Source organism: Malaclemys terrapin, chromosome 22 (genome assembly GCF_027887155.1).
Source record: "Malaclemys terrapin pileata isolate rMalTer1 chromosome 22, rMalTer1.hap1, whole genome shotgun sequence".
In the NCBI taxonomy this organism is placed as follows: Eukaryota; Metazoa; Chordata; order Testudines; family Emydidae; genus Malaclemys; species Malaclemys terrapin.
The window spans coordinates 15,018,081-15,032,957 of NC_071526.1; the positions used below are offsets into that span (position 1 = coordinate 15,018,081).

The 14,877-nt window shown below is 45.8% G+C and overlaps 1 protein-coding gene across 1 annotated transcript in view; it reads right to left on the bottom strand.

Annotated features, from left to right (window-relative positions):
* Positions 1-1,158: 1,158 nt before the first annotated feature.
* CSMD2 (CUB and Sushi multiple domains 2) overlaps positions 1,159-14,877 on the bottom strand; it is a 579,057-nt gene continuing 565,338 nt past the window's right edge. Inside the window, exons 67-71 of the mRNA XM_054012126.1 lie at positions 14,614-14,726; positions 12,562-12,649; positions 8,419-8,557; positions 6,493-6,670; positions 1,159-5,032 (exon numbers count right to left, since the gene is read on the bottom strand). Coding sequence (XP_053868101.1) covers positions 6,511-6,670; positions 8,419-8,557; positions 12,562-12,649; positions 14,614-14,726 — 500 coding nt within the window. The 3' untranslated portion in view covers positions 1,159-5,032; positions 6,493-6,510. The remainder of the gene's footprint in view (positions 5,033-6,492; positions 6,671-8,418; positions 8,558-12,561; positions 12,650-14,613; positions 14,727-14,877) is intronic.

The following is a 14,877-nucleotide window of genomic DNA, read 5'->3' on the forward strand; positions in this document are numbered from 1 at the left end:
AAGGAGGTGTCAGAGTTAAATCCATCGCTTTTCATCCAGCAGCTCATGCAGCTCCTCCGAATTTCTAGTCCCGCTCCACAACTGGGGTAATTCAGTAGCGCTATTAGCTGCTGTAAACGAGCATAGCTGCACCGAAGCTAAGGATCTGGCCCTCTTTCTTTCTATAATCTCACCAAATCCCCCATCTGTCCCCCCTCCCCCATGGATGAAATAGCAACAGATCGCTAATGAAAACCAAAAAAGGTGAGGATTACAGGTGGAATATCATCCCACCCTGTTAGCAGAGCAATTGGAGAGAGAGGAAGTCACCCTGGGGGAATAGAGGACAGGTGTCAGCTCTATTTAGCTCCTTGAGCATGAATCTGCTGCAAGCCAGGAAGCGTGGACTGAATCCAGATTGGGGATGTCTTCCAAGGATTCCTGATGGCTGCCGGCTGTGGTAGGAGAGACGAGTATGTGAAGTGGGAGGGGAAAGGGTCTTGTCTGATTCCCTTTCCCGCCTTTTGCTCCTATTGTTCTGCTTTATGGGTCTTGGTGCACAGGAAGGCAAAGGAGTAAAGGCCTTCTGAAGAGCCGGGCACAGAGCAAGAAAGGTGGCTGGCGTAAGCGTCCTCCTTTTTCCTGTACTGTCCCTCAGCCAGATCGACAGTGCCCTTCTAAGCCAGCCCTTGGCTTCTCCCGCAGCTCTGCCAATGCATCTTTTGAACCGCACTGCTATTCCAGTCCTGGGCACACCCCGCACTCAGCTCTGCCTTTGCATCTAACTCCTACTCTGCCGCATTCCCTGCTAGGCCAGTCTTGGGTTTCCCCTCCTCAGCTTTGCCAATCCCGTTCAGTTCTGACTTGCAGCCCCAACCCCGCCATTCTAGATTAGAACTGCATGAAGGAAAGAGAAAAGATTCAGTACAGCAACGAGAATCCTGTGTGTCCTCAGCCCACCCATATCTAGGTTTATCCGCAGGCTGTCTGAAACCTCCTGTTCTCAGGAGATACAGAGAGGCCTTCCCCAGCTTACGTGGTTGGTGTCCATAGCCTCTGTTCTCAGGAGATATGTAGAGGCCTTCCCCAGTTTATGTCGCTGGTGTTTAGAGCCTCCTTGCAGAGTAGAATGAGGAGATCCTTGGAAGCATATGAAAAAATGCCAGGAAATGTAAGAAAAGCAATGCAAAAATTTATATTTTATTTTAATTCAAAAATTTAAAATAGCTTTCAAATTCAGTAAAGTATGCCTGGACACAATGAAAAGCCTCATATACAGAGACAGATAAATTAACTTGAATATACTGCAGACAAGCCAAGTGTACGTATAGATTACATATTTACAATTTTTTAATGTAAACCATATTTATACATTTTATTACATTTACAAAAAAGCCAATCTTCCACTACTGTTTACTACAATAATGAAAAAAAAAAACCCATTTACATTGTGTCTTTTTTTAACTGTACAAACTTTTGTTTCATAAAAATATATCTCTGTACAAAAGAGGGATTTTTTTTCTTTTTCTTTCTTTCTTTTTTTTTTTTTTTAAACATAATGCAAGTCCGATGGGCACAAGAATGAAAAATATGTCACATTTCATGACCCGGCCAGCTTGCAAAAAAAATGGGGCAGTACCACCTTTGAACTGTTGCATGAACAGCCATGAAAACTGGTACATAATTGGTTGAAAGCAGCTAGTGCTGTGTTTAAATAGAGCCACAGTTCATCCTGCCATGCTATTAAAAGACATCTGGTGGATTCTAAACTTCTATGTATATTCTGTACTGTTGCATTATCTGAACAAATCAGAAAGGCTGAGAAGTAGAATGTGGGGAATGTGGGGCCCTTAATTCTTTAGTTAACTGAGAGAGAGAGAGAGAGTGTGTGTACGCCACTGCCCTCTACTGAAAAGAATCAGAACTGCTCAAATATGTGTCATAGACCCTGTCCTGCTCACAGCTGGCGAAGATTCTAATTAAGGTCAAGTGGCAGGGGGTCTGTATGTCGGAAGCAGGACGACGTCATTTCTGTCCCCACTCTTGGTCTGAAGTTCTGAAGCAGAACAGTAAGTGTGAAGGTCGAGAGGGCTGCCAATTTGATACAATAATTATCAGCAGAGCATGAATGATTGCAAGAGGATGCGCTCTTGCTAATTGCACAGTTCTCCTTCTAGGGGAGCTGGGTCCTCACACTATACCATGGGGTCACTAAAAAGGATAGGAATAAGGCTCTGTGCAATCAACTGGGGAGCTTATTTGGTTGAACTAATGGCTGGGATAATGGAGGGAGACCAAAGAGAGGTCTCAAATCTTCAAATCTGAAGCTGGTCACCTATTTGCAGGCAAAATAAAAATCACTGGGCGGATCCTTAGCTTGGTTACACCTTTGAGCTCACAGGAGTTACTCCACATTGACACATGTGCAAAGGCAAGAAGCTGGCCCTGTGGCTATGAAACTGAATGCTGCTGCACACTTCAGTCACGCGGTATGGAGTTCTTTTCTTATACAGCCATCTATCTCAATTTGCAATTGGATCCAGACCCTCTATCAATCCACACAAGTGGGGACGGGGACGGAATGGGACCCAGAACCCACAAAAATCTTTGCTTTAGAGGGAGCTGCTCATCACCACTTTAACCCCCCACTAAAAAGGGAACTCCCCCTCCCCCAGTAGCACCAGGATGCCGTCTCAGCCTCATCAGTGCATTGGGTACGACCTGTTGCTAGTGTCCTGCTCGGGGAGCTGCCCTTTGTCAGCACGGGCCCACTACCCAAACTGTCGAGGAGCAATACGTGAGCAGCCCCTGGCATCTCACTGGCACCACTGGTGTTCATTGCAGGATCGGCGCCTTGGGTTTTCATAGATTCCAAGGCCAGAAGGGACCACTGTGATTATCTAGTCTGACCTCCTGTATAACACAGGTCGGAGACGTGCCCCACAGTAACTCCTAGGGCAGATCCGTTAGAAAAAACTGCCCATCTTGATTTAAAAATGGCCAGTGATGGAGAATCTACCACAACCCTGGCTAAGCTGTTCCAGTAGTTAATCACTCACACTGTTACAAATGTACACCTGCTTTGAATACGCACACATACACAAACACACACGCCTGCATGCGTCTCTTCCCAATCAATCTGAGCAGCGTGGTTCTGGGAGCGCAACTGGCCTTTTTTTGGCAGGCTGGTTGTTCAGCAAACAGGCTGTAGATCACTGCTTATTGTAAGACAGCTGTCTAAATAACAGATAGAAGTAAAAATGAATATATCTATATCTCCAGTAAAGGGGAAAGCAAAGAAAAGAACTACAGTGTGGTTTTAATCAGACAGGAACCTAGACAATATTAGACAGGGGAAAGATACTGTTTAAAACCAAACTTAAATGTAAATAACACCTTGGGTTTTTTTTTTTTTTTAAGTCTTGTTTCCTCTTCAGTAACAAAAAGCTGCTTCTTCTAAGTTCATTTGACACATACTGGTCTAAGTCTGCTGCATTTGGGAAAAGCGGTCGGCTCAGGATGTGATAAAACGGCGCGGTTGCTTTCTCTGACTTCAGCCCTGACTAAGAAAGAACTACTCAAACCAAACAGAATTAAATCCTGAATCAAAAGATCAGTCTCATCACCAAAGCGTCATTCTTTGAAGGGAAAAATAATAACATCGAGTCTTCTTATCTGCTTTCATTGCGGTCAAAACAACCTTTTGGCCTCTGAGAAATATAGTCCACGGCGCTGCATTGAAATTAAAGCCCTTACTGTGTTGCCGTGTGGAGGATCAATATGGAAAGGGCAAAGGTTTCTGAACTCAGTAGGGGAAAAAAATGATCTGTATTTGTAGGATCTATTTTGAAAAAGAAGTTTTCTTTTTTTCTCTCTCCCTACATTTTTGTGTGTGTGGATGTTTGTGTAAAGAGTTACAGAAGATTAGCAATCATTAACGCTGGGACAGGAGGGACAGAGAACCATTGGTTGAGAGACTCAATTCCTATTTGCCCCATTGACCTCTGAGATTTAGAGAAAGGATGTTGAAATTAACAGCAGAAACAGAAGAAAACCAAGGGAAAAAATCAATAAGAAGGGAAAAAAAAGATTTTCCTCCTCTCTAACCAAAAAAAATCAGAACTTTTGCATCACTAAGGGCTTGTCTATACTTACCGCGCTGGTTCGGCCACAGGCAATCGAACTTCTGGGTTCGATTTATCGCGTCTAGTCTGGATGCGATAAATCGAACTCAGAAGTGCTCCCCGTCGACTCCGGTAATCCTGCTCGCCGCGAGGAGTACGCGGAGTCGACGGGGGAGCCTGCCTGCCACGTCTGGACCACGGTAAGTTCGAACTAAGGTACGTCGACTTCAGCTACGTTATTCACGTAGCTGAAGTTGCGTACCTTAGTTCGATTTGGGGGTTTAGTGTAGACCAAGCCTAAAAGCCCTTGCCAAAAACCAAAACAAAAAACAACAACAAATAAACCAACATCTCTCCCTTCCAGAAGTCGGACGTCTCAGTTACACCCGTAGGCATTTTGTGCCGTGCAACCTGAAGTCCATCCCTTTGCCAAGAAAGCTTTTTCCCAAAAGCAATGGGGTGTTGGTTTCACAGAAGCCCCCAACAACTGTTTCCTCTGCTAGAAAAGTACTCATCCGGCATTAACTGCTTCTCTTGAGATAATGAACAGCAGGTTGGCAAGGCAATTCAGAAGGCGATCACCTGCCTTCTAAGGCTCAGCAGCTGGGCGCTGTCTGATTTCTGAGCAGCAACACTGGGATCTTGAAGTTGGCCAGGAGGAACTGGAAGTGGCTCAATGGAGGGGAAAAGGAGAGGTTCTCCCGAGCTGTGCTGGAGGAGACACTTTGGTTGGCTTGATTATCCACTGCAAGACGTGGTGGGTGGGTGAAGATGAGGAGGATGGATGGCAGCCTAGCAGACTCTCTCTGGAGTAACTCAAAGTCCAACGAAGGAGCAGCAGGTTCTCCACAGCCTCAGCATGACTGGGGTAGGGAAGAGAATGACCGAGGACTAGTGAGGTGAAACACAATCATCAACAGGACACCTGCCTGTGGAGAATTCCGGGGCAGTTGGGGAGGAAAGGAGAGAGAGAGGAGCAAGTTATTATTAGACATGCAAAAAACAGAGAACCAGAGGCAGTTTCACTATCTTTCTGAGGCCAGGGCTGCACTAGAAACTTTTGCTGATGTAGCAATACTGACTAGGAGTGGGGATGCTGCTTATACTGGCAAAAAGAAGTACTTTTGCTGGTGTAGCTTATGTTGATCGCCAAACCTGTCTACGATGTACCAGCAAACACACTTTTTGGCGATATTTTCTAGTGTATACCTGGGCTAAGATATACCTTACCTTGCACCCATTACCATAATATCTGAGCACCTCACACTTTAATGTATTTACCCTCCCACCCCCACGCCTCTATGACGTAGGGCAAGGCTATGATTCCCACTGTACAGATGGAGAACTGAGGCACAGACAAGCTAAGTGACTTGACTACGGTCACAAAAGAAGTCAGTGGCAGAGCAGGAACTTGAAGCCAGTTTTTCCAAGTCTCAGGCTACTGACCAAACCACTGTGCCACCTTGCTCCTCTCCTCACACTGTGCACAACGCAGTCTCAGTAACAGCATCATAGTCTCTGCTTAAAGATGGAACCAAACTGCAGTGATCATATCCAAAGTGTTTGGATGTGTGGATCTAAGGTGTTGGGGACGATCTCAAATCTCTTCCCCTGTATAATAGCCTGGTGTATCTGCCTGCCATTGATGGATTCCCAAACATTTGGGTTCAAGCACTGGTGCTGACTGACTGAACCTGTCTCTACTCCCCTTAACAAAAGCTGAGATGAGTCACAGATCTGACTGTAATAACTTTCTAACTGTTAGGTGCTTATTTGAGCCCAATTACCACGGCATCTAAGCACCTTACAATCTTGCAATGTATTTATCCTCCCAATGCCCCTGTGAGGTAGAGCAGGGCTGTTATCCCTATTGTACAGAGGGGACGGAGGCAGGGAAAGGCTCAGTGAGTTGCCCAAGGTCACACAGGAGGTCTGTGACAGAGCCAGGATTCCAGTCCTGATCTTGAGTTCCAATCCAGCGCTTTCACCACAAGGTTATTCACGCTCCCCGAATTCACAAGGGACTCAATCTCAGGCTCCTGCTGAAACCACTAGGCAAGATTCCCTGCCTGCAATTTTGTATTTTTATTAAGGGAATGATTCCAGTTTGAAATTTGGACTCACTTCCCCCCTCCCCCCACCAGGTGTCTGTTCTCCTCACTGGGGGAGGGGGGAGAAGGGCAGGGGTGAGCATGTGCCTCTCGGCGGGTTGGACTTAGAATTTCAAAAGATGCCAATTAAACATTAGGTTTTCACAGGCATACAGGGATCTGTATGGATCAACATCCATTTCCGTCCAACTAACAGCGCGGCACTTGGGCCAACGAGATAGATAGATCTGCGGGTGCCTTCAACAGCCAAGTATCAAGTTTTCTTTTCTCACACTCACCGCGCGAGAGGATGAGTGCTATACCGCCGTGCACACGGTGCTGACAGTGAAATCTGCCTCGTTGGCCATGATGTCCGTGGGTTGTAGGTTTCGGTCATACATTGGGTTTTCAAACGTCGCTCGGACGTTGGTGTTTTCATGGCCGGCATAACCGTTGAACGGTACTTTTGGTCTTCTCCTGCAGGGTGCCGGAAACAGAATCCAAAGAGATAACGGCTAATTCCTCACGGTATCTGGCTTGTGACCATTTCTCCCAGCTCGGATGCTGAGCCAAAACAACACTGAAAGGTCTAAGAGATGAGCCTGGGAACTTAAATTAAATAGTGTCTGCTGGATGCTAAAAACCACGGACTTAACAGAGACCCTGGTTTTATGGCTCGTTATAACGATTTGTAACACACCCCACTGCCAGCTAACCCTCCATTATCCTATGACTGCAGAGGGGTTTATTGCCTACTTCATTTTAAGTTGTCTCCTACAGTATATGTGAACTTCTTAGGCTTAACAATCTGTCCCACCTTGTATTTAGCTTGGACATCCTGGTTACCTACCCCCGACCTGAAAAAAAGAGCTCTGTGAATTTCAAAAGCTTCTCCCTTCCAATAAAATTGGTCCGGTAAAAGATATTACCTCACCCATCTTGTCTCACAGAAAGTTCTAATGAATTCACTACACTCGAGCAGGGACAGATGTGCCCAAATGGATATCTACAGGATATCTCTGGGCGCTTTCTTAGTTGTATCAATATTACCTCACTGGTAGTGCCCTGATGGCATTAAGCAGGAATGAGGGCCAGATATTTAGGATCTGGCCCAGAATCGCTAGCAGGACAGGTCTGGAAAAGAAGTCTTGCTATCTGATCGGGACTTGAGGTTTTTCAGAGACACCCAATTGCCTGCTGTAAGGCAAAACAAGATGAAGCTCCCCCATCTTGTTCCTTTCAAGACAAAGGGTCGTGAGGAAACGATACCGGATCCGAGACAAAAAAACAACGGAAGGTGAAATCTGTTTGCAGCCTGCAGAGCCTGCAAGGTCATCCTAAAAGGTGCCAAGCAACTGGGACTTCCACTGTCCTCAGCTGGAGTTGTGGGTAATTCAACTATTCTTAACCAGGCCTTTGGGGCCAAATTTTGAGACGAGCTCAGGGCCAGGTTCTCAAGCATTCAGTGCCCACAATTTTCCATTGTTGTGTCTCGGTTCCAAGGAGTAAGCTGCGTGAATAGGACTCCTCTCCGAGTGGTGAGCAGCACTGGCATTACCAAGATGTAAATATCTGTCATTTGTGTAAGCCAGCTAGCAATGATGCTCAGGTCACTAGCACATGGACTGAGGGGGAGACATTCAAAAGCACCCAAGACGGTTAGCAGCACAAATTCCACCAGCGTTCTCTGAGACTTGTGCTTCTAAACCCCTTAGGTACTTTTGACAATCTCACCCTTAGCTTTCCTATCATTGCAATGCCCAGATTTCCAAAGGCATCATTGGCCACCCTGGACCAGACCATGGGGTGGGCAAGTCCTGTATCCTACCTCCTGCAGTGACCAACATACATGAAGTTTCAAACCAAAGCCACACCGCTCGCTGTAAAGCATCAATCCTGAGAAAAAATTTCTTTGCCACACCTGCAGGATCAGTCTTAAACTGAAGCATGAGATGTGCTTGCCTTATCTAACCTGCCATTGCTACAAATCTTCTTAGCAGTTGTTAAATTACCCAGTCCTTTGCAAATATGCTGCTACAGTATTTCCTCACCTTACCAACCACATCAGAAAGCAGAACTATCAGGAGCTCTCTTAAGCTAAGCTTGCAAATATTAATATTCCCCTCAGCACCTAGCTCTTTTCGATCCCATTTTCTCCATACATTGCTCCTCGCGGCCCAGCAATGAAACAGGTTTTTTTAATCGCTTCGGCTCCTGAAACCTACCTGTGTTTGTAGAGATAAAGCACAAACCCTGCAATAATCAGGGCTATGAAAGGCACAAGAATGGCTGCTGCCACAGAACTGCTGTTCGATGCAAAATGATGTCCTATTGATTCGGGATCGTTTTCAATCAGGCTGATGTCTGCAACACAACGAAAGTAAATACGTTTAAACCCCAGCTGCTGGGAACTGGGGTTTGCTCAAGTTCTGCTAGAACCGGTTCATTCCATGCTTCAGCGTAAAGATAATTTAAAGTTTTGGATTCATATGCAGGCTGGACTGCAGCTATAGTACAATGCATAATGTTGCCTGGTTTGAGGTTTCTACATTGACTTCATAGTAAAAACAAAACAAAACAGCAAAGAACTAAGTCAAGTAAAAATACTAACACCAGAATGCTCAAGTGTCAGTGCCTAAAGGTAGGGTTCTAAGGGGGAATGCTCAACGGTACCAATCACAGGCTCCCAACACAGGCGAGAGGAGTGAGGGGTAAATTTTCCTAATGCCCTTCAGTGATTTAGGCTAAGTCCCATTTTCAAAAGTGACTTAGGCACTTGGGAATTGCAATCCCATTGACTGCTCAGACCTATGTCTCTACTGAAAATGAGACATAGGTGCTTTCTGTAAATCATATCCTAAATGCAATTGGAAGCCAATGGGACTTAGGCTCCTAAATCATTTAGACATGGAGGATAATATTTTCAAAAGTGCCTAAGTGCCAGGTGTGCCTTCAAAAATTAACCCCCCATTTGAAAAGCAGGCTGTTCATTTTGGAGCCTCACGTTAGCACCAGAGCTTTGAAAATCCCAGCCTGAAAACATTAAGAAGAATCAGTTGTGTCTCACAAACCATTTTCTGTACTCTCTAAAGTACTTCTCTGGCACCCACAACCGCAGCATCCGAGCACCTCACAACCTTTAATGAATTTATCCTCATGTACCCCTGTGAGGCAGGGCGGGGCTATGAACTGCATTTTAAAGATTAACTGAGGCACAGAGAGGCTAAGGCCCAGATCCTCAGAGATATTTGGGCTCTTATCTTTCACCGATTTCAATGGGAGTTTGGAACCTAAATGCCTTTGAGGATTTGGGCTTAAGCGACTTGCCCAAGGTCACACATGATGTCTGTGGCAGAGGAGGGAATTGACCCAGGTCTCCCAAGTCTCAGGCTGGCACCCAACCTACTGTCAGAGGAGTATTTTGTTAAATGAATAAAGTAGAAAAAAAGTCTAAAAGTAAAGGCCATGATTTTCTAAAGCAACTAGTGACTGGGGGAGCCTCAAGTTCAGGGGGTGAACTTGAAGCACCTGGTTTTCAGAGGAAGGGGTGTTTCCTAAGAGCCCCTCCAAAGTTCCCCTCAGGAGCCAGTTTTGCCTGTGCCCTCAACACCAATCTGCCCATCACTGCTTATTAATGACTCTCCCGGGTTTGACTGGGGAGCAAGTGAACGCAACACATTTCCTTTCAGAGACAGCTGGCACCTGGCCATGGAAATAAACTGCGGAGTTTTCGAAGCGCTGGCTTAACGCTGCTCTGTACATAAAACAGCGATGAAAATCGCTGTCGCTTGTTTTTTAAAAAAAACAAAGAGAGAGAAAGGAACTACCTGATGCCCTCAAACAAAAGTTTTGAAGGAAACCTGGTCCAGAAACAGTCCTGCTTTGTAATTCGACCGTCTCCTGGCCCCCACCAGGGGACTGTTGGACAAGAACTGCTTTGGTTGACTTGTTCGCGTAGGACTTTGCACAATGCCCCTGGACTGGTTATGTCTCAAGGGCAGGCTTTTATTTCTGAAGGGTTTCCCAGCACATCTAGGGCTGAGACCTTAAGGGCAGGAAGTCTGTTTGTCTCTCTCTTATATAGATCCCTTAGGGGGAAGGGTATAGCCTGCTCAGAACAGGATGGGGTTCTGACGGGAGTCAAGGAGCTATACAATCATAAATAAAATTGCCCTGATTTTCAGAGGCACTGGGCTGTTGTAACACCCATGGCAATCAGCAGGAGCTGCAGGTACTCAGAGTAACATTTTCACAAGCACCTAAGTGGTTCAGGAGCCACTGAACGTCAACGGCACTTAGATTCCTAAGTCGGGCACTTCTGAAAATTTTACCCTTCATCCTCAAAACCTTTGGAAAACCAAGTCACCTTTCCAGGTGCCTCAATATGGATTTAGGTAACTAACTTTAGGAACGAAATTTTGAAAACACTGGCATAGAGTTTTAGTCTCGAACAGCACCTGCTATGGGCTGGCGCACAGAAACTATGCCCCAAAATTTGCAAGAGACAAGTTTCACCCCAGAGGTAGCTGCATTTCAGTGGTGGGAGGAGTGATTTCTCTCTCTCTGTGTTAAAGATGTGCCCAAACTGCACAGTTCAGATTGGACCCAAGCTTTCTTTAAATGTGGAATTGTTCATATCAGTATTTTTGTTATAGGCACATCGCTAATGCATAGCGTGAGTCTATGTACAGTGTGTAAAGTCCTTTGGGTGTCTGTGGCAGGAAAGGTGCTCCATGTCAATATAAGATACTCTTATTGTGATATGCCAATCTTGTTAAGAACCCCCTTGTAAACTTTCCTTAAAGTTTTACTGACAGAGCCCTCTGGACATACGACATCAGAAAGGAGCCAACTAACATCTGCATGGAGCACTTGTACTCTGGGAAAATATTGAGACCTATAACAACAAAGAAACAGCACACGGGTCTCCTGAGCGCGGTGTAATAAGAGGGGAGATGCAGCACATGTCTCCAGTACCGCTCATGTTCCCTGTACTCCCATGTTAATGCTGGCCCGCTAGCAATTGGGTGATTGCAGACAGGGGTGGAAGAGGAGCAGTGGGGCGACTGCTTATGTTGTCATGCTCAGAGCTGCAGTAACAGCAGGCTAATCGTATCTCAAATACTAGCAAGCAACAGCTGATGGAAAACCTAAGAGTCAGTTCTCTAGCAGAAAGACTCCAGTTCTGTCTGCTGTACCCAGGTACTCCAAAGGCCCCCACCACTACAGGACACGAACATGTCAGAAATAGTCATGAATGTGTCCTCAGAACACCCCCACGAGGCAGGAAAGTAGTTTCACCCCCTTTAGATGAGGGGGAACTTAGGCACAGAAAGGTGGAGTGGCTTGACACTGGACAGTGACAGAGGCATGCCTCAGGTCTGCCAGCTGCCAGTCCAGTAGGTAGCATGATTTCTGGCTGGCAGTGGGGAGTTTTGCTATTGCTTCCAATATAGCCAAGGTTTCACCCACAGGAGTCCTGGCTCCACAGTCTCTTACTCTAACAACTAGACCACATGGGTTGTCTTTTCCTTTGGCTTCATTACCGATATTTATCTTTCTGCTATCCTTAAAGAGGCGTGTTTCGCCTACATTGACTCTGCCAATCCCCCTGCCATAGAGAAAGCTACCGCCTTACGCTGCGGATGTAAGGGGACGTCTACACTGGAAAAAAGGTGTGTTCTAGGGTGACCAGATGTCCCGATTTTATAGGGACAGTCCCGTTTTTTGCATCTTTTTCTTACATAGGCTCCTATTACCTCCCACCCAGTGTCCCGATTTTTCACATTTGCTGTCTGGTCACCCTAGTGTGTTCTTAACCTGGGTGTAACTCAGGTTACAATAGCGGTGAAAACACGGCAACTCAACTTTTAACTCCGGTTAGCAGCACAAGTGACAGCCTGTAGGGGAGCCTGGGTTTCAACTCAAGCTGCTAACCTGAGTTAAAAGCCGAGTTTCCATGTCTTCACTGCTATTTTAACCTGAGTAAGCTAACCTGAGTTAAGAACATCCTTTTTTTTTTCTTTTTGCAAAGGCTAGACATCCTTTGCACGAAATCACCAATGCAGAGGTCAGTCCTTGCTTCAGGAGGAGGCGGTTGAGAGTAAGGGAGGAGGCCCGGGTGTTTAAAAGATGGACAGATCAAACAGCCAAAGCAGCGAGGAATAAGGGCCAGATCCTCAGCTGGTATAAAATAAGTGCAGATCCACTAGCATCAGTCGGATGAAGCCAATTTACACCGCGTGTAGATAAGGCCCGGTATATTTGAAAACCAAAATGCAGGAATGGTAAAACGCTTCATGTTTTCAAACTTTCACCAGTGCCGAAATCCATCTTAAACATTGAAATAATAAGAAGACAAAATTTACCGAGTCTCTGAAGGCCAAACTGCCCAAACCCTTTGCCGCGTACAAAGCCCTGGTATACAAAAGTGCCGCTTGACGACTCAGACGAGACCTGTAAGCGTGGGAGCCCAAATAAATCATATTTACAATGGAGTCTCAAAAATTCATCGTCTCTTACTGCAGATGTAACACGACCCTGGTGGTTTGGCCATAAATCTGTTCAAAGCCCAGTGGGCAGCAGAAGCATGGATACGTTTACTCACCCAAAGATCAACTTAGCTCAGTAGCCGATATTAATATTCATGATGTGCTCGGTTAATATTAGAAGCATGGCCACATACAAATGACACTCTCTCCTGTTCAATGTATATTATTTCAGAGGGTGAAATTCACCCCAGTGCAACATGGGGCGCATAGATGTAATTTCAATTGAAGCCTTATTTTGAACTTCAAGTGCTGTAAAGATCTCATGCTGGCCCCTGGCACAGGGGTGAATTCTAATCTTAGCATTTTCAGCAGCTGACTTCATTGACAAAACCAAGGGTTTGTTCCTTTTGGTCTTGCAGAGCCAACCCAGGTTTGGGTGAATGAGCGGAGTCTGTTCTGCTTTGGCTAGCATCAAAAGAATTGCCAACTAAAGTTTCAGACTATGGAACATTTATTAGAGGTGAGGAGAGGAGATGCAGAAAGGACCCAGCGTGATTGTCAGATGCCAGATGGAGTCTGTAGCAATGGGAGCTCGAAACATAATCCCATGACATGTAAGATGCAGGGCCGGCTCCAGGGTTTTGGCCGCCCCAAGCAGCCAAAACAAAACAAACAAACAAAAAAAACAAACAAAAAAAAAGCCACGATCGCGATCTGTGGCGGCAATTCGTCGGGAGGTCCTTTGCTCCCAGGTGGAGTGAGGGACCGTCCGCCGAATTGCCACCGAATACCTGGACGTGCCGCCCCTCTCTGGAGTGGCCGCCCCAAGCACCTGCTTGAGAAGCTGGCGCCTGGAGCCGGCCCTGGTAAGATGAGCGAATTTACCACGGTAACTATTGAGAGAATGGAAGCCCACCATTGATTTTCTCAGTAGTCTTGCTTCCAACTCTACTTTCTAATTGCATAGAATACTGGCATCCGTCTCGCCGGATGCCCCACTGGGTGTCCGGAAGTCCTGCAAAGTGCCTGTTTGTTAGGAGATTCTAGCTGAAGGCACAGAGCGGCACTAAACAACTAACGATTGAGTCTAACGGAGGAAAAATCTGTGCATAAAACAAGACCAACAAAGTATCCAAACTCTTGTAATGCACCGTTTGCTGCAGCACATGAAGTTTAGTGCTTGGCTCCCAACAGCAGCTTGAGAAGTGCACCAGCTGGATTTTACCAGAGACTCCACATTAGCCACCTGTTTACGAGCAGAACTTGCTTCGTCTTTGCAATCTCTTCCAAGTTTATGCATAGCATTAATTTAGTTCAATTGCACAGAAAGCTGAAAGCATTAAAAAAAAAAAACCCCCAAAGAACCCAAAAACTTCTTCCTGAGGGGGGAAATCTTGTTTGTAATAACTGCCGCACATACTGCAGATAACAGAGATAGCCAGAGCCAAGGCTGCATCTGGTCATGGGGTCAATCAGATGAAGTCTCCTTCTAAGTTCCAGGAGGCACATGTGAAGTTACCAGAGACAAAAGCTGGTGTGGGAAGCCAAGTCCTCAGGGAAAGATTGCCTCTTTTGGATGTTAAACCGAGACATAATGCTGAGTTGGAATTAACATTCTTGGCTTCTTCTTTTGCGTTATCTGGAGAACATATGGCCATAAGTGATAGCAGAAGGGCTGCTTGTGCAATGTTAATCTAATGCACTGGCAGAGAGCATTGCATCCCCCTTTAGCAGCAGAGGATAACAACCTACTACTGCTACCAGCTAAGTGAGTTACTCTTTCAGCTCAGGTGGCAGAGGTCTGTGCTGTGGTTCTCAAGGTCAGACTTTGCTGATAACCCATGAAGGGGCTGTTACACTAACACACACTGTCACGCAAGAGGGTTGTGTACTTACAGTACACATTTGCACATGTGCTGATATACTTACGTGCCCATCTAAAGCCCATTTATCATTCTTGAACTTGTTAACAAAGATCTCCACCGGTCCTGTTATCTGATAAACCTGGAGAAGTAGGTGCATGTCTTCTCTCTTGTAAATGCCTGGAAAAGAACACAGGGGTTTTACCAATCAGCCATTCTTGGTCTAGCAAACCTGGCAGGTGCCCTATTTCAATATGGAGGTGCGGGGGCTCAGCCAGCGGAACAAATAGTCTGAGATGATAATTTATAGAATAGCTTCTGAGAATTTTTT